This window comes from Oryzias latipes, chromosome 12, assembly GCF_053564925.1.
Source record: "Oryzias latipes strain Hd-rR chromosome 12, Olatipes_Hd-rR_3.1".
Classification (NCBI taxonomy): domain Eukaryota; kingdom Metazoa; phylum Chordata; class Actinopteri; order Beloniformes; family Adrianichthyidae; genus Oryzias; species Oryzias latipes.
This window is the reverse complement of record NC_136248.1, coordinates 23,033,519-23,053,867: the sequence shown is the minus strand read 5'-3', so window position 1 is coordinate 23,053,867 and position 20,349 is coordinate 23,033,519. Positions and strand designations below refer to the sequence as shown.

General features: G+C 36.9%; 1 protein-coding gene across 1 annotated transcript; it reads right to left on the bottom strand.

The window, feature by feature from the left end:
• Positions 1 to 518: 518 nt before the first annotated feature.
• lman1 (lectin, mannose-binding, 1) lies at positions 519 to 14,528 on the bottom strand. Its single transcript, XM_004074716.5, has 13 exons — positions 14,240 to 14,528; positions 13,295 to 13,449; positions 9,321 to 9,428; positions 8,935 to 8,996; positions 8,503 to 8,602; positions 8,306 to 8,429; positions 7,121 to 7,179; positions 6,818 to 6,950; positions 6,439 to 6,626; positions 6,138 to 6,208; positions 1,278 to 1,437; positions 1,072 to 1,196; positions 519 to 999 (listed from the first exon to the last, which is right to left on the bottom strand). Exons 1-13 carry the CDS (start codon positions 14,448 to 14,450, stop codon positions 963 to 965), a joined length of 1,533 nt encoding a protein of 510 aa, XP_004074764.1. The 5' UTR covers positions 14,451 to 14,528; the 3' UTR covers positions 519 to 962.
• Between the last annotated feature and the right edge of the window lie 5,821 nt (positions 14,529 to 20,349).

Below are 20,349 nucleotides of genomic sequence, written 5' to 3'. Positions count from 1 at the left end.
GAAAGTTAAACCAGTTGAACTTTAACCAATCAGGAACTTGGATTTGGTAGGGATGTATTGATAGAATCCTTTTCAATTCATCAAAGTACCTACCGTTTGATTTGGTCATGTTGCTTTCCTGCTCAGATAATTATCAATTTTAAAAATTCCTATTCCCTTTATGTCAATGATTTATTTTACTGTTCAATTATAAAAAAAAAAAAAGATCTCAACATGAATATTTAAAAACTGGCTTGATTTAAGTCTTCCATCTTTCTTTGACCAGCTTCGTAAACCCGGTCACAGAGGTCTTCTTTGGAGCAGTCTTTTGATGGTGACTCATATTTGTTTAAAATCTATGCAACACTATCTATTAAAAATGCTTTTTTGAATTGTTGTACTTTAATTTAGTTCTAAATTATTTTGGATTCATTCATTACTAAATGCAAGAATGTTTTCATTGCATGATATTAATTTTGAAATCTGAAGTGCTGATGACAGAAGAAAAAGAAAACAATAAGGAGACCACACAGGAGCAGTTTCTGTCAACTATTTATGTAAATTGTTCAGGCAGACGGCACGTCAGATTTGAGACATTTGGGAAAACCTCAGCAGATGTCTCACATTAAAAGTTCGGCGGTATTTATTACAAAATTGCACATTTGAAAACATGTTTTTTGTTGCTTCAGTTTCATGGACTGGGACTGTGGCAGATTGCAGCTTTTGAACACAAACTAAGGCTGTATGACCAACCAAAAAAATACTGTAAGGGTCACGTGATATTTAATCGGAAATCCAGGACGGCGAGTCTCTCACAAGCATTCACACATTTCTCATTGATCAAAGTAAAAATCCTCTTAATTAAAACAAACAACTTCAAAAAAAAGTTCAAGTACAATAACTTACAATTTGAAAAAGAATTGTAAAGAAAAATTACGAAAATGGACATTCCCTCATGTGCACTTTGGGTGTCATGAACGCCATCAAAAGAACTTCTTTGCTGCTGCTTCTTGCTGACTTCTACAAAAAAAAAGAAAAAAAGTCTTAATGAAGTCCCTTAAATACATGTTATAATAAAAAAAGTGGCCTTACTTGTACATGACATAGCAGAAGAACAGAACCGACTGGATGACAACAAATATAGCAAAGTGAACAGTGGATAAGCAGGAAGGCATGGGAGGCATCTCAGGGCACTTCACCGCTTTTTCAGCAGGATTCTGGGAAAAACAGCTTGGATAGTTATTAATTTTAAACATGTTGAAGTGCAACAGTTTTTACGTTGTTTGAAATGAGATCACCTGGGCGTTACGCTGCGCCAGCTGCTCCACGTCCCTTTTCACTGCATGCAGATGCTCCTTGATGTCATTGAAATGCTGAATTGTTTCATATGTACCCATTCCAGCTGCATTCCCCTGCTGGACGGAACCGATCTGGTTCAAGGAGTTGTGGAAGGAGGTTCTGCAGAGAGGCAAGGACACAGACGACTAACTACGACGCGAAAAAGGAAAAAGAAAACGCTTCATCAGCCCTTCCAAACGATGGAAAAACATGGCTGCTGAGTGTTGCAAAACTTGGTGCCGGGTAAATATGCTGTGGGGTATTGTTCATTTCCAGCTGAAGAAATTGTCCAAAATTAATCCCTTAATCCCTGTTCACTGGAGGCTATACTTTCTCTAAGTAACAAAAAATAGAGAAATGACCATCTGATAAAAGGAGGTCATGATTACTAAATTAATCCCTTATAAAAACATGTTCTTACAACAGATTACAAGTGCAGCAGGTTAAGAAACAGAGCAGAGACTACACAGATCATCTAAAATCTCTTAGGGGCTAGCCATGATCCTAAATTAAAGTCAAAAAAGGATTTAGAAAAAAGAAGAAAAAAAAAGAAAAGAAAATGCATAATTTTCCATTATATATAAAATTTAGGACAAATACAGAAAAATGTTTTTTGAAAATGAGTTATAGGCCTTATTTTCTCTTATGCTCCTTTTGTTCAAATAAAACATCTGAGGCCTAAATAATTTTGTCGGTTTTAAAATTCATAACTATAACTCATTGATAGTGTAATTCTAGACAAAACATTGCATCTTCAAGACTGACATATGAAACAATATCTTCACGTAGATTCTTTTAACAAAAATATTCTTCTCATGAAAAAAATTGTTCTTGGTTTATTCTAGGAAATAAAGGAATGCATGAATGTAAATGTGAAGCTACACTTCATCTTTTGGGCACAGGGATACAAGTGCACCTTAAACAAGCAAAGCTTTCATTTTTTGCCTTTTTCAAATGAATAAAGACAGAAGAAAAAATAATTAAAGGATCAACATTATAGATTTAAATACATCTGCTGCATTTCAAATGAGTGGAAATGTAAAACTGACTTAAACCATGCAATAAAAAAAAGCTTTTAGCATATTAGAGCAAAATAATAATTAAAAAAACTCAACAGATCTTTTTCAGCAAAACATAAAATGGTCACCGTTGCCTCTCCGTTATCGTAACACGCAAACTTCTTGAAGTCCACAGCCCCTTCTCATGTGGGACTTCAGGAATATTTTAATTCCCCAAAGTCCTAACAGACATTCCTGCCAGCATTTTTATTTTTTTACTCGCCACTACCTTGATTTTTCTGTGTCTGCACCAAAGAGCTTTAAAGATTCACAAACGATCTTTTAATAAATAGGTTTGATCTTGTGGAGCAATCCTCCACAACAAAGTGATGCTTATATAGAAGAAATCTTACTGTTAAAACCCGGTCCTACCAGGAGTTCTCTGAAGACTCGAAGCTTCATTGAGGATCAAGACAAATGTCTGTAGTTCAACCAATCTAAGGACAAAATTATTATAAACTAAGATTTAGCTATTGATAAAACTTTATTTTTCTTGCAAGACAGACAATAATTTTTTTTCTTGAAACGAAGATGTTTTACTTTTAGTCAGTGAAATCTCTTTTATATATTTTAAAGACAAATTACACAGATTGCTCACAACAACAAGAATGGCTGACCAGAACCTCATAAGAAGTTTGTTAACTCCATTTTAAAAAAGAAGAAGACGGAGCTTCATTAATTCCGAAGGTAAGAAAAAAGGGGCAAGCTGCTTGCATTCAGCATATAATAAAACAATAAATTGAATAAAGCCATAAAAACCATCAACATTAAAATATTTTAGTAAAAATAGGAAAAAAATATTTCAAAATATGCTAAATCCATAAAATATTTAGAAATTAAAATCCAATACAATAAAACCATAAGAATGTCAATGATCAAAATTCTATATTAGGTTCTCAACTGTTGATTCTCAGTCAGGGAGTTGTACTGTCTTATAGCATTTCATCTTAATTCCCCCCTCCCAAAAAAAAAAAAAAAAAAACCCTTGGGAGACCTTTCTCCCCAGGGAGAGTCTAAGCCTGGATCACATTTCTCAACAAATTGCAATTTCTTAAAGTTGATTGCTTACAGGAACAAACCAATAAGTTCCCCCTATCATCTTAATCATCTAAGGCGATTGCGAAGGAAAAAGTGAGTTGACAAATGAAAAGAATTTTTAGCAATCTAAGCAGGAAGGCCCTTGGGAGGATTGAGACAAGAAACCAATTGGATGGAAACCATGTTTTGCTTGTATATGACAGATGTATTTAAAGACCTCTAATCTGATAGGGACAGAAACGGTGCTAAGATGCAGCCTTTTCTTGCGTTGCCACATGTCCAAAGTCTGAGACAGGGATGACATATAAACAAAATCTAATTTGTTTTACCGGAGGGGGAAAAAAAATAATTTAGAAAGAAAGTGAGCATTTATTAAACCCTAATCTTCATCTCCTACAAGTGACCCATTTATCAGCAGAAAGCCCCCTTTGTATGTGTATAGTCTGAGATGATGTCTAAGATAGAATCTGTTCAAAAGACGGGTCAGGATAAACCGTCTGTGAAGGAGCACAGATCAGTCTCTTTCATTAGCACTTTAGTGAGGACTATCTGCCAGCCCCTCAATGCATTTACTGCCAATCAGCTCATTATCTTCACAAACCTCCCTGTTAATGAGGTTCGGGAAATTTCACCTTTACCTTTGTTTGGCAACTTCAGCCAGATTTAAGAAATGAGTTGTGGGTCAACAGTGTGATGAAGAAAATCATGCCTACAAAAAAATAAAATCCCATTTGAGAATGAATGTTCCGGCTGTATTTAGGGCATTCAAACAGCTTGGTTCCTTTATGATACACGAGTCTGAGGGATTAACGTTACATAAAATAACATCTTTTAATATATTTTGATCAATTCTTTATGCAAATTTTGTGTTGAATGCCATACGTTTACATTCCTTTTAAGTCAAAGAGGTGATGTCACTAAATGTACAACTTTTAGTTAAACAAGCCTCAAAAACAAAAAAATAAACATCAGACGAAGCATAACTGAATTATATCTAAAGCTGAAGAAAATCCATAATCTGATATAGCGGTGATGAAGATTTTCCCTTTTCTTCTTTAAATCTGTTGCGTGTGCGCTTTGACTAAATCCTAAGACAACTAACACAGAAACACAAATGTCAGTGTCAATATATGCGCTTTAAACTGTCAAAATTACTTTGTGTACTCTAAATCAGGCTTACTTACTGTAAGGAGCAAAATCGACCCGTCATTTGAGACTTTGTTCCAGAAGGAGCAACACATTCAAATCCCTTAAGCTGTATTATCTTTGCATTCAATATCAGTTTATTTATTTATTTTATTTTTTAATTCTCAACTTGAAAGGGAAGCTACTTTTTAAGGTTTAAAAAGTATGAAGCATGTGTAATATTTGCTATTTGTCACAAACATGACAAAAGCAGAAATATTTTTAAGATTTCTGAAGCTGTAACTCTGCTAGAGATTAAAGATGGGGTGCAATACATTTTCAAAGAGTTAAGGAGAATTCCACCAGGGTTTCTCTGCTCCTCTGACTTTCGCATTGAAGCTCAACTAAAAATGCTGCAGTGAGTTTTTTATTTTGAAAGGTTTTGGGGCTGAAATGAAGGATGTGGTCCACAGATTGACAAATGAATGTCAAATCCCCAGATATTTAACTGTTTTACTGTCTTTCTTCAACAACAGTTAATCTCATTTGTCAGAGAGATTTACCCATTTTCAAAAAGGCTGATCCACGATTCACACGTCAGGTGCAGCCAGTTTCAATATTAAGTCAATTAGAAACAATCAGAGGTCATGGTGAAGCTCACGGTGAAGGTCAAGGTAGTGGAAGAGTCTCTGAGTGAGCTCATGAATTCATGAGATGTGATTGTGATCATTTTGTAGAACACTTTAAAATAAATCTGATCTCTCGACATCATTTTCTATGTATTGACCACGTAGCAGACGGGAATTGCATTTGATGTGTGTGCAGCTTCACAGTATTGCGAGTTAACATCACAACAAATTCAGGGCTAAAAACATTTTAAAAAGATTAAAGAAATAATTGGCTAAAATACAGCTTAATGCACCATGTATCTATCTCCGGTTACTGGGAACCACTGCCTGTTTACCTGGGTCAGGTGATCCACTAGTAAGAAGCTGCAATGACATGGGTATTAGTTAAGAAGCAGAACAGCTGCCCTTGAGCCAGGATTTGGGCATCCTCGACTTAAAGGGTCACCTGATCTTCCCTGATGAACAGATAACTTGCGGTGCTTTCAAAATAAAACTCTACTACCGTTTTCCATTGGTGGAGAAATTTCCAAAAACAATTCATGCATTTTGAATCAACCATTAGGGGAAAAGGTTTAGGGAAGTGAAACTAAAGTTTATCCCAGCAACAAAACACATCATCAACATTGTTCTTTGAGTTTTGTTAAATAATTAACAATGTAACATAAACTTCAACAGGTCAATGAAAAAATAAAACAAAGGCAGTGATATCCTTCTGAAGAGCAAACAAGGGTGTGTGAGTGGAAAAGAGTCATTAGATGAAAGACTGACTGTGGCCGCGGACGCAGACACCTGCAATGCTATAGCTATGACAACAAGAGGTTAAATATGATTTAAGAGATTTATCCCAAAGGATTACTCCTGTTTTTCCACAGTATTCTTGATCGCCGGTATGTTTGCTATAAATGTATGTTTGCTATAAATATCTTTTTTTTAAATGAAAATAAGAGCAATCATATGTGTTTGTGCTTACCTCAGCTCATTCAGGCTTTTAAGAACCTCCTGCTGCGTGGCTATGACAGAACCAAGCTGCTGAGATTCCACCTGAAAATGAAAAGCAAAAAAGCAGCTGTTCATAATTTTTAAAATGGATCAAATCATTTGATTAGCCTTTTTTAACTTTATACATATCTAAGTATATTTCAAGTGGTTTAATTTTTTCAAACACTTTTTTTTCTTGAGCAACATAATATAAAGCAGTCTGTTGTGAAAGGATTTATAAAAAAATCAAAATAAATAAATAAAAAAGAAACATGGCTGCTCTTCTTGCCCACCTGTCCGGACCCGGCACTAGTTGCCTTCTTATTGATCTCATCTGTTATGACAGAGACGTGTCTGCGCTGCTCATCCAGGATCATAGCCAGCTGTCTGTTGAGCTGCTTTATTTCCAGGTGGATCCGATTCTGGCCCTCAAAGACCTGACGGATCTCCCGCTCGTTCACACTTTCATACAAGTCCTCAACTGGAGAAGACAAAATTTAACAAAATAAATAAAATACAATAAAACACATGGAAATGTTACAAAATACACAATTTATTTAAAATTATTTGTTAACTTTTTTTGACAAATCATGCAAAATAGATAATAAAACCCCTGAATTAGTTTTTATGCGTGTAAAGTCTGAATCTTTTTCCTTAAAGGAGCAAACTAACTTGGCTCTCCTTGGACATTTGGGTGCTCCTTCTGAAATTCTTCCTTCTTTTTATCCAGCTCTTGCTGGAAGTTCTCAAATTCCTCCTGATATTTGTCCTTCTCTTCTTTAGGAATCTCAGCGTCGACTGAAGGCTGGAAAGGGCACGCACACACACACACACACACACACACACACACACACACACACAGTAAAACAGGGTGAACTTAACCACGCGCTTGTGAAGACACACAAAAGCAGAACTACAAAGAACTAAAGGAGCAAGTGACAAACAAGGAATTGGAAACTAAATAAATGTAGTTACCGGTTGCTGGCCTGGCTCTGTGAGTCTGAATAACAAGAAGGACAAAACATCGTGGTCATCTGATGGAGGCAACAAAAATCTCAATTAGAAAAATCACAAATATCAGAAAGGGACAAATTCATGACAAAATCCTGCAGTTTACCTCAAGGAGATCAAACCTACAGATAGTTTAAAGTTACCACTGCTGATTACTAATGTTTTCCTCTGTAATGTTCTTCTCTTGGGAAAGTTCTTTGAGACTAAAAATATATGCATTTATGAAAAAGTTTTACTAGAATCTTATAGTGGGAAATTACTTTAATGTTTTTCATTTAGTTTTGTAACTATATAAACAAAATGTAAAAAAAAAAAAACATCTCAGAAGAGTAAAATATCTAAAACCAGTTCTATATGAGATGAGCTAAATATTTACTTTTCAGAAACATAAAATACATGGACTTAGATTAGCAGAATTTTTGTTTCCTCATTTGCCTGACCAATAACTTTAAACTAAATTAGAAAGATTTCCAACGAGATCTGGAACTGGAACTGAATTGTGGGAAAATAAAACTTGAGAAACATGTTCCCATTTATTAAAAGTAGGGATGTCCAATTCGATCATATATTCTGAAATAGGGCTCGATCCCAGTCTCAGACTCGATCATAATGGGATTTTGTATCTCGATCAGAGATTGGATATTTATTGCATCATTATGATGATCAGTAGTATACATTAAGCTTATTATTACGGATACATTTTCTGCTACAAGTCTGTAATACATGAACGGAACATTTATGCTACAACAACGATTTTCAAAAAGAAAGTCACTTTTCAATATAATAATTTTTAATATACATATGAAGATCCCACAGCTGCAGTCACCAAACCTTCTCCCATCACTAACTATAATCAATTTGTACTAGTTAATTCATTCTTTTTTTTCCAGTGGATAGCTGCACTATTTTAACCTGATCGCTCAAGCTACTTCAAAAAAGTGCTCTGGTAAGGTGTTAAATGAGTAAAGAAGGTTCATAAAATAAAAATAAAAAACCTGCAAGTTTTTATCAAATTTGTTTATTTTTTTCCGATGCCTTACATAATTATCTAATCTGGACTCGCTATTGGCAGATACTAAAAATCAATGGGATTGGGGCCAAAGAAACCTGATGGGGACATCCCTAAATAAAAAAGGAGTAGAGTAATACCTGCTAAACCGCCAGTGGCAGCTGAAATGCCAAAGAAGCCCTCCGTAGGAATGACCATGTTCTCCACCTTTGTGCAGAACTCATAATCTTCCTTGTCTGGAGTGAAACCGTTGTTGATCATGACCTGATAAAAGAACATAAATGTTGCTTTTTCTCTCTCGTGGACATCTTTTTGTGGCGCATTTATTCCCTTTTACCGTCAGTGTTTTCTTGTAGTAGGTGACTTTGGCCCTGATGGGATACGGTTTGTTGCGGAAGTCCCGTAAACATGAACCAAGGGCTTGTGTGGAACCGTCACTAGATTTAAAAAAATAATAATAATAAATCCTATCACTTAAATGATTCGGCTGTGTACAAACCTGATAAAAGACAAGAAAGTTTATTAGTTAGGTGAACAACAACACATGTTTTTGTAAACACTTCTTTAGAGGCGATGTAAACACTATGAACTGTAAGACGAGCTGGAATGGCACTGAAAAAGTGATTTAAAGCTTTCACTCGCCCTGGGGAGATTAGGAAAGATAAAGGATTATTTACTTTCCAAGCAAATATAATCATATTTTCTAATCTTCTTTAAGTTGCTGAAATTTGAGTTGGTGATCAGAGGAGAGAAAAAGAAATTCACTTACTTTTGGTGGTCATAAACAAGGTTGCCATTGTTTCCAACGACAATGATAGCGGGGTTATTTTTCTAAAAAAACACACAGAAAACAAGACATGTTAATCCAGAAGCCATCAGAAAATAGGTAATCTTTTGGTTAATTTACTTTAGAAGTTAAATCCAATACCTGTGTGTAAAACAAAAAAACATTTTGCATAAACTAACAGATTTAAACAAACTCATTTTCAGACAAAAACATCACCTTCCAACATTTTTTCCCACAGATTTCTATTACGATGATCACATCAGCCGACAACAACAAGGAAAGCAATTTTTGCCTCTTTTTTCCCAAAGAAAAATCCTAAACCAGCCTCAGTAAATGTCAATGACGAAAAAAGAAATGTGAGCACAAACCTTTGCGTCATTGTCAAAGGAATCAAAGAAGATTCCAACTCCGTCCCAGCGATCGGCAGCGCCGTACACAGGACCATCAATACCTTGTGCGGTGGAGAACCACACAGCCTGTTGGGTAAAAAGAAAATGTGAAAAACATTTTTGAAAAAAAAAGACAGTCAACAGTAATAAAATAAAGATAATTTTATTAAGTAAAAAAGAAATTAACAGAAAAACAAAATTACAAAGTAGAGTTACAAACACATTTTTTAATCTTTCTTTTAGTCTGTTTTAAAGTTAGAATTGAAGTATGCTTTGCCATATAACTTTGAATTTGCAAAATATCTTTTATTGTTGAGACGTAAAAAAGATCTGGATACCAAATTATAAATTGTTATGTTCACACGTCCATTTAAGTTGCCATTTCTAAAGAAAAGCCTATGTAAACACACATTAAATGGTTCTTAACTGGTTCATTAACTTCCGTGTTGTAAACTCATGTATTCACGCATACCAACACAAGTTTCTACATGCGGCCATTGGACGTGCATTAAGAGTTAAACCAGCTGGAATTTAACCAATCAGGAATTCGGTGATATGTGGATGGCGTCCGTCCCCTTTAATTCACAGAAGTGCCAAGTGCTTGAAAATTGATCATGGAGGAGAATTAATAACTGTGGTTTGTGCTTGGCTGGAACTTTAGGACATCAAATCAAGTTTAGAGCAGGAATCGTGAGATTTGCACCGCTTTGACATTTCGCTCCAAGTCTCTTCCAACTGTAGGTGGTGGACATGCGCTAGTAAACAGTAGAAAAGACAAGACGACCGGCTGGACATGGTCTTTCTTTTAGTGTGCTAAAATGTAAGGGGGGGGGGGGGGGGGCACACTAATCAACTATTTATTTATAAAATAATCTTTATATAAAGTTTGGTCATTTCAACACTCTTGTTTTTCATTGACAGCGGCTGCTTGTATATAAATATATAGTTTTCTCTTTTTTATATAGTGATCACCTCAAACAAACTTTTTAGATTTTTCTTAATTAGTTTGAGGAAAAAGAAATAGTCTCGTTTGTCTTTACGTGTTGTTCTCCAGTTGTTTTTGTTGTGCTTTAATCCATTAAGACCTGAGGGCCCCTTGACTGCAATACCTATGTTATGCCCCAGGTTTTAGTGGATTAACATGTCATCATCCGCACATTTCACATACATTGTCCCAGATTACAGACAAAAGCACTGCTACAGTTTTATAAACAATGTCCTTTGTGGACTTAGTGTAGTTCTGATGCTTCCTACTCTGGTGGGTAAAGTAAAAAATAAATAAAAATACATATTTTGTGATGGGTCCTAACTTTTTTACTTGTTTTCATTGCGTTTAACTCACTTTTACACGGTCACTTTTCTTTTTATTGGCTTATTCAGACTTGAAAAGGATTAATTTACAAACTGGTAAACAAAAAGTCCTTTATATGAAACACAATTCTACAATAAAGATTAATTACATGAAAAAGTTGGTGTGTAACCCTTGTGCTATCCTAGGCACTTTAATATTGGGAGTTGGGTCATCTAGACCCACTAGACAGTGCGCTGAACCTTTTTTCTTCAATGATTTGTGATCTTCACTGGTGTCCATGGATTACATGAAATCTTTCCACCTTTATCCACCTTTGTCATGGTAGGGAGAACACGTTAATGTAAGGGTGGGGTCATCTAAGATAGCACCAGGGTTAAAGACCCACTCCAATGTAATTCAGGTTTTTGGGGTTTTCAGCATTTTTCTTATGATGGACATATGTAAAAGAATTTACGATTGAAACTGGATTTCTGAGTATTACTTTGCTGTGATCTTTCTGCTGTTTGAAATTTGTTGCAGAGAATAGAACTTCAGGGCCACCGTAGTCAATTCTTTAACACCAGTAAAGTGGCAGCAAACATGAAGAACACGTTTTTATCCGCTGACAAACGTTGATTACGTAAATCCTTCTCAACTGCGCCGTGTTGTATATAAACTCAGGGCTGCTTTTCTCCGCTTCAGAATCCGGTGGATTTACGTTAAATGCGTTCACGGTTGAAAAGTTGCGGTAGACGAAAGAATGTTAACGCTGGAGCTGAAGGTCCAAACTTTAAGAATTTTAACTGACTTTTTTGCATTTGCTCCAACTGTCGTCAGCACTGGGCATGTGCGCACGGACCCAAACTGAAAAAATGTGTAAAATAAAAAACCACAAAAATAACCAATGATTCCTGTTTGAGGGGTGTTACACCTGCACACACATGCGGGAATGAGACTTTTAAACCCCCAACAGAATGGCAGGGCCCACCATGGATTTTTTAGGCGCACCATTGGAAAATCCAATCACACGAGCGCCATATTGATCGCACTCAAACGCACCTTTATTATTGTGTTATATTAAAAAATCATACACGTTTACTTAATTTAGACTTTTTTTTAAGAGCTTTCAGGAAGAATGATCAATTCTTTGTATTGATAGAATATGACTAGTTAAACAGAGCTTCTAGTAATGACTAAAGTAGGTCAGTTAAATACATTTGTCTTTTACATTTTCAATGGAATATGTGGCAGAGGACATCAACAAAGCCAGCTCAGATGTGAGCTTGCACTTTCAGAAAGTAATCCATCCACTGACTTGAGACTGGATCGAAAGATCATTTGTGTTTCTCTATTTTTATTTATTCATTCATTCATTTTCCACCTTTTGTCCCTTTCGGGGTCACGGGCTGCTGGAGCCTATCCGGGCCACTTATGGGTGAAGGCAGGCGCCCCCCTGGACAGGACGCCAGTCTGTTGCAGGGCCACAATCACACATCCATTCACTCTTACACTCACACCTACGGACAATTTAGAGTTGCCAATTGACCTATGAAGCATGTTTGTGGACAGTTCTCTATTTTTAACTTTAGGGAATCAAACGCAAATGGCGGTTGGTTCAAATAGAATTAGGACGCAGTCAGAATTTTAACAACATTGATTTTTTTTCTTCACAAGCTTAAAGACCCATTCCAATGAAAATTGTTTTTTTTTTAGTGATTTTTAAATATTCTAGTAGCATTTTTCTTATGATGTTAAATACACGCCAACAGTCCAGCCCACATCTCAGAGGCGATTTTCTGATGAACTCCTGCCGCTCTGCTGAAAATTAAAAAATGACAAGCTTTTTGATTTTGGCTAAAAACAGAATAATCATAATTTTAAAAAAAACAACACTGGGGCTTTTACAGTGGATCAAAATATAGTTAGAGAAGGACTTTAAAGCCTGCGACTACTTTAGTGACTGTAGTGAAGTGCTGTCGTTATGGAGGAATAATAAAATATTTTTTATATTTATTGCATCAATAATAAAACATGTTAGACTACTGGGAGGACCTTATGGTAGTTCTGGCTCCAGAGTCCAGATTTGAACCAAAAGGAAAACAAATTGGAATCTAAAATATCGGTTCATCATCAGGATTTGTGTGATTGTTAATTGGGTGGTTGTTTCAAATTCTTTCTTCTTGGTGTATTGAAGACAAACATTTCCTGTTTAGAGGAAGGTAAATGACTAGAAACAGGTCATTTTGGCAAGTAAACACCAGGTGAATTTTTACCGAAGCAAACATTTCTAAAACTCTCAAAATTGAACCAATGGATATTAGCACCACATACCGTACTTTGTCCCTTAAAATGCAGCCAATAGTAAAACAAAAGCAGCACAATTTTCCCATCATGCCTCTGATTGTATTGATATGAATGTTAGCTGTGTTGTTAGAAAGCACCAGGGTTCTGAGTTCCCAAAAAAGAAAGAAACCAAAAGAATAACAGCTCATTTTATTCATCTAAAACTCTTTCTTTGGACAGTTTGTCACTTTTTGAGCCTTTTATTGGTGTTTTGCTTGAGATGATTGAGGAGACCTGAAAATGTTTTGTGTCTGCCAACACTATGACATAAGCACTTATCTGAATAATACGACTCAGCCTAAATGGGAATCCTGCTTACCAAACCGTCTGCTCCTGTTCTGCCTCTCCCGGAGACTCTGAAGGTCACCTCGGCCTCCCAGTGTTCAAAGTTGACTTTGTTTTTTGTCCACACAGAGCCCCTCTGACTCCTGAGGGACGGCGTGATGCGCACCTGATCAGCACTTGGAATGGCACCTGGAACAAACAGTAAGGAGGTGTGTGATAATAAAGAAAATGTAAAAGAGGAAAAAAATAAGTTGAGTTGCCATAACAAATACATTAGATTGGATGGACAAGAACAGTAAAACCAATTTTCACTAAAAATGAGAAAAAAATTGGTATTTGGATTAACATAAAAAATAGTCATTTAATAAAAATTCTAAATGAATGAATTCACTAAAAGCTTTAACAATAGCTACGTAGCTATTATTGAAGTCAGTAAAGGGGAATTTCTTACAAGATAGAAAATGGGGTTGGATGCTTCAAGTTAAAGATAATGATGATTCACTAATTTATAGGGCTAAGAAAATAAGTAATATTTAGGCTCTTTGTTTTTTTTTCCTTTGAATTTGGGGGACTAGAATAAAACATGGAGAGAAACAAGTGTATTTTCTGAGCAGTTTGACAGTAAACTGATGTTATTTGTGGCCTTTGATCCAAACTGGTGGAAACAATCATATGCTCATGTCAGCAGCTGGACAACTCACTGTATGATGCAAGAATCCAAAGGCCTGTCATTGCACGAATGAGTTTGCATTCACACTATCATTTAACATTTTTAGAATTATTTATTCTCTAAATACACAAAAGGCGCACTTTTACAGCTTTAGGGGTTTCCTGGTGCACTTTTGAATGAAACTAGCAACGGGCGTTTGGATAATACGAAAATAAAAAGGCTCTAAAGATCTTTGGCGTTATTGCTAAAAACGTGTACAGACATCTCGATTCGGTTCTGTTTGATGACAGGTGGTGGAAACAAACTTACTTCCACCGTGAATCCAGAATGGGATACTGCCGTCAGACTGCGCCAGGTGTGGTCCTTTGAAGCTGTATTTGTACTCGAACCGGCGGTGAGGGGGCTCTTCTGACTTCGACCCATCCGTAGCGACGTCGGCGACACTGCGGTGAAAAGTTACAGCTGCCAGAAAACTTAAAACGAAGTAGAGAGCCGGCCGCTGTGATACGCACACCGCCATGTTTCTGTATCACTGCTGACGTAGCGCTCAGAGCGGAAGCACCATGGGAAACCTGCAGGGCCAACAGGGCGTTTTCTGATTGGATGAGGTTCTTTTTGACCCGCCCTCCTTTTATCTGTCAATCACAGCACGACTGAAGCTTGACCGCCAAGCATGGCAGCTAAATATTGCTTTAACATAAAAAAAATACAATAAATTTAATTAAATAAATTCGAAAAATACGAATTTAAATGGGAAAACAACAAAAAAATAAAGATAAAATGTTTGATACATAATTAAAATGAAGCAGCACCTTTAAATTAGCTTTAACATTTTCAGTCTTCCATACAGCTCTTTGACAGGTTTAGTGGTTTATACAGTCAAGATTGGAGTCTGGATGACTGACTATTAATATCAAAATTATTCATCTTTCTTGTCATTTGTAAAGTTTATTAAAAATATGTATTACAAAACAAAATTAAGTTCAATAATTTGGTGGTAAATCAATAAGACACTAAAAGCAATAAGTACTAAAAAAAGATGCCACTGCCTAACTATGTAGCCACATGGGGGCTAAAGTCTGGGTCCCCCAGTGTTGGCTCTCTAGCAGTGGTTGTCTCTCTTGCAGCTTTGGAACTCTCTTCCGACGCCACAGCTGTTAAAGACATCCCTGTTACACACAACCGAGTTCGCTTATCAGTTCTTAAACCACATGTGTCAAACTCAAGGCCCGCTATCAATATAACCTAACCTGACAGAATCAAATTTAAAAAAGATTTATGCTAGAGGAACAAGCAAACATCCGTTTTCTATGCAACTGTAATTGTCACTTAAAAAAGTTATAGTAAATAAATAATGAGTTATTTAACATTAAGGAGTAGTTGCATTTATTTTTTTATTACATTTAGTTACATGTATAAGTTATATGTGGCCCTTTGAGGACAGCCACTATGCTTAAACAATGGACACACAGGAGACATGTTACTCAGAACTTGCAGTCACTTGGTCTTCACCACGAGGAGGGGGTCGCCCCTTCCTTTTTGTTTTCAACTGCGTGTAAAACATTGGCGTATGCTTACGTAATAACGTAATCAAACACATTCATACAAAGGTCGTCTACAGTGACAGACATCGCACTCTGACACCCAGTGCCAGTCCATAGCATGGACAAAATACAGGGAAGGACATCCGGCGCAAAAATCTCTGTCAAAGCACCTGTGCAAGTCAGGGAAAAGTCGAACAACAGACAAGTAGACAAGGTGAACAACAGCTCAGTTGTCATAAAACTGTGTTTTCGCCTTTAATATTCACAGATAAAATCATTTATATCTTATAAAATTTTAACAGTCAAAGCTTTGAATTACAGTAGTTGTCAGGACTTTAAACTGCACTTCTGTAACAAGTTGAGGAAAAAGACGTGTTCTTTAGCAAAACCTGAGTGGAACTGTGCAAGAGATTTCTTCAGTTTTCTACACACGCACGCTTTTTTTCTCCTGAACTTGAGGATAGAAAATAAAGTAAAAGCCAGATATTCACCTTGCTCTTTGAAACATACGGTAGTTATTTGTGGAGTTGAACGCTATCAGCTTTTGCTAAGTTAATCTAGTCAGCATGATTGAATTACATCAAAAAGGAAATTTCACATCATCATGTCCCTAATTTAGACCTAAAACAGTTTATTTAAATCACCATTAACTATATTATACTGTAAATAATAACATGTCGCTGATGTAATTTCTCTATGTGAGTCTGGCCCTTTGGTTCCCCCTAAAGTATACCAAGACCCCACTGCCAAAGGGGAACAGAGTTTGCATGTTGAGTTCAGGCTAACTTTTACACATAAACACAGCAAACTGTCCAAGGAAATAAAACCTGGTTTGAAGCAAAGCTACTGATCTGGATACATCCTAAATGAATGAATGTTCACACCATCCAAATGAAGCAGAACATAAGAAAACAAATAGAAACAAATAAATAGCCCAATGTAAAGGCACCCTCTTGTTTTTCATACCAGTTAGTCTCAATCACTGACTTTTTGACTGCTAGATGTGCAACTCCTGAGGGTGTTAAATAATTCCAGATTACTAGCCATCCACACCTGACAGTTGTTATTAGGGGTCAATGCTGGCCTGTTCTTAGTTTTTTTTTTTTTGGTAAAAACTGTTGTTTGTTGTGAAGGGTGTTTACATTAATAATCTTTAAATTAGCTCATTTAACTGAAAGATCTTTTTTGTGAAATGGGCTTCACAATGTGCCTGCCGTGTTTTTTTCCAACTCTATTCATTAAACAAACAGTTTTATGGCGTAATATATAGAATTTGTTAATGGGCTGTACGGTAGTTAGATTCTTTTTAAAACTGGCCTTTGACCTGATCATTTACAGTTGGATTCATGAAATCTAGGACTGCAACTCGTTCAGTTTTCTCACCACTCTTTCTTTTAAGCGCAAATGTAATCTTAACCAATCATGAAAACAACATTGAACAATAACAGCCAAGGATATCAAATGTATAAAGCCAAACTGTCATTTTAAAAAAAAAGTAAATTTAATTTAAACAGTCGTGATTGGGACTCTGTTTCTATTGGTTTGTCTCTAACACTTGACCTCCTGACCTCACCGTGGGTTAAATGCCATGTGACAGGAGCTTATTCTGTATTTCTGTGGTAATGGTTTCCTCTTTGCAGTTACTTTAGCAGTGATTTGTAAATGCAAGAAAGACTGATGTATGTCATTTAATTTTTACAGATGTTTGATTAAAGCTACTAAAATATGTTGGTTTAAAATAAATGTCATTTATTTCTCTAAACAAAAAGAAATCCATTATTTGATCATTTTCACAGCTTTGGTTTCATAAATCTTCAAGTAACCATTTTAACATGCTTCTGTAAAAAGCATCAGACAGGTTGTCAGTTTGCAGCAGGTTTCAGTGACTGTTGCGTAAATATTACGCTTGCTGCAGTTGTGATGGCTGGCTGCCTGACCTTTCAGGGGGAAGTGAAAGCCTCAGTGGGCCAAGAAAGATGACACAATTGTGTTGTTCATTTTCTATTTTCTCTGACCAACTTCCTCCTGTTGCTTTTAGAGGAGCAGCATCAGCGTGTGGGCCTGTGATTACGGGTTCAGGGGTGGGACTTTAACAAAAAGGGCTTTTGTAGTGAGACTAATCTGGGATTTCTGACTTTTCTGGCAAATGATCAGCAAACGAAGACCATTGACCAACGCATTTAACTAGGACTGTTCAGACCACACATCAAAGGTAAAGAGTCACTCGTTTTGCCCCATTAAATTCTAAAATACCACTGAAGACTTTGCACAAAAGTTGAAATCCTTACTCATCCAAAAGTGTAACAAGTGGATTCAGAGACCAGAGAAAATAGAGGCCTCATGCTTTGTCTTGGAAGCCCTATTTAGAGAGTTAAACCACATTCTTTGTGAGGAAATGTAGGATTTGAATAAAAAGCAATGCAAATCGATCCATTTAGATGGGAACAATAAGAACCTGTAGGACGTTAATGGGTCACTGAAACCGTGAAAGGCCCATCACAGAAGGCAGGACAAATATTTGGCCAGTGAATTATACAGTGCTGGAAAGAAAGTAATCCTGAAAGTGACAGCGAGTTTGCTTCTGTTTGCAAAAGGGAACAAATGTATTGTTGTCTCCTATTTAAGAATATGTTTACCTTTTTGTTTACCTTTTTTGCCATGCCATGCTACTTCTGGGTATTTTTACCACTCAGATTACTCAATTTTAGACACTCCAAACCAGCCTTAACGATAAAAACAAACAGCTGTTGTGTTGTGGACAGGGCTTTTGTTTCTGGGATTCAGGGGATCTGAAGATGTTTGGATTAGCCGCCTCTGTTCAGGGGGAAAGGGAAAGTGACTTGCCACCTCCCACTGTGGCACCATGCTATGACGCCTGTTGCGTGATGGTGTTTATTCATACCCGAAAAGCAAAAGCAACCTATTACCACATGAAATAGATGTCTATGGACGAGGCAGCATGCTGAGGAAGCGTCCTTGAGTTGAACCTGTTGTGTTAATCTTCTTTCATTTAATCGGAGTACTTGATTTTTATGATACATTTACCATTCAGTGAACCAGACTTCCCTGCAAAAAACAATCTCAAATTATTATTCTGCATTAGAGCTTTGCTGCTGTATTGTATGTGAGCTCAGTTGTGCACTGCACATGGGCCACATACTCATTCTGAACAAAGCCGAAAGACTAAACTTTTATTTCAGATTGCTTCAACACAGTCCAGTGTGGTCCAGGCATGAGAGGGCACTTGTTGCCCACTGAGGACTTTGCCACATTCATTCGAGGAGCAGCCCATTCTCATTATTAACAGACACACTAAACGATGGGCCCCAGACAATACAGAACAGATCCCTTTATGCGCACAAGTGCTCAATGTTTCGGCAACCACTGCTTGCCCTCTACCACTCCTGCTTCTTTTTAGATACCTGCACAGAAGTGAAAGATGTGGAGGACACAAAAGGTATCCTCAACTTTCCTTTACTCCCATTCTGAGGGACGGGCCCAATTTGAAGCTTTTATTTGTGCAAAGCCTCTTATTAACTCTGCTCATGCTGCCTCCCTCGGCTTGCCATCGCTTAAGTACTGGGTGTTGTAAAAAAGCTACCAATTAGACACTCATCAGCTCCAATTAGAGTAGACAAAACCTGAGTAAAGATAACTCAATGAGAGGGAGGACTGCAAAGGTGAGGGCTTTGTGTGCATCTGTACAGAAGGTGCGTGTTTGTGCACATGTGTGGACACTGGGCTGGCACAACATGGTTTTTTAATCGCTGAAGGAGCTTGTGGCCATTCAGTGTGACCCACCGCGGCACAGGTCCATTCACTCTCCGGGCTCCTCAGCAGACCCTTTTCTCAGGGCTAAGTGTTGTTGTGCTGGGAAGACAGGCCCCCCAGGAGTCCCAGAAAGAGAGCCATTCAATCCTCTCTACCTGTTTGTTACATGTAAAGCACTTAGGCTTGGGCAGATCTCTCATTATTTTCTCCTTCACTCTCAATACTTCCTTAAACTTAGGCCTCAACAAGAGCAGACTCTTTTTTTTTTTTTGGAGGGAGGGGGTATAAGGGGGTGCCTTTCACCTCATTAGAAGTGAATTTGCACTGTTTTCTAATTATGTGGAAGGGAAACAACGTTTTTTTTTCTTCCCCCAACTATAATCATCAATGAACGGAAGATTTTTGGGGCAGTTCATGTGCCGCCCACACTGATGTATTAATTAATGAATTGAGTAGCACTAATTTCTGCCTTTTCCTGTATGTTTTCTCCATCTGTTACCAACAGATTCAGGCGGCCGGTCGTAATAAATTACTTCATTAAGACCTTTTTCGCTATGCAGCAACTGTTTCACTTGCTTCTAAGCATTTTTTTTTGGAAGGGCTGTGTTGTGGGGGTATGTTCTCATTCAGCGTCTCATCTTTTTGTGGGTAGTTCTAGATAATGAAGGGGACGAGCAGGGAGATATAATTAGGGACAAGGGGGCACTTCAGTAACTATTTGAATTCTTTTAGGGCTGAACTTTGTTTGCTGGTGATTAATTACCTCCCGAGGGGATTTTTGAGAGATATTTGTGGTTCTTTTTCATTCACTTTTTATGTTATGTGCCTTGTTAAGAATTAAAGTTAATCCATTTTTATTCAAAGGACATTGAGTCGAATCTAAGTCTGCATTTAGAAATTTGTTGAGCTCTTTTTGTGACAGTTGTCAGACCTTCAAACACACATGATTTGACATAAGTAATACTTAAATAACATCTAGGTCATTTATCTAGGATTTTTTTTACATTTCAACAAGAAAGATATTTGAAACAAAGCCAATGCTGTGCAGTGGGGAAAAAACAAACAAAAAAACGTGTTGCCTCCTTTAAGAAAAATGCTTAATAT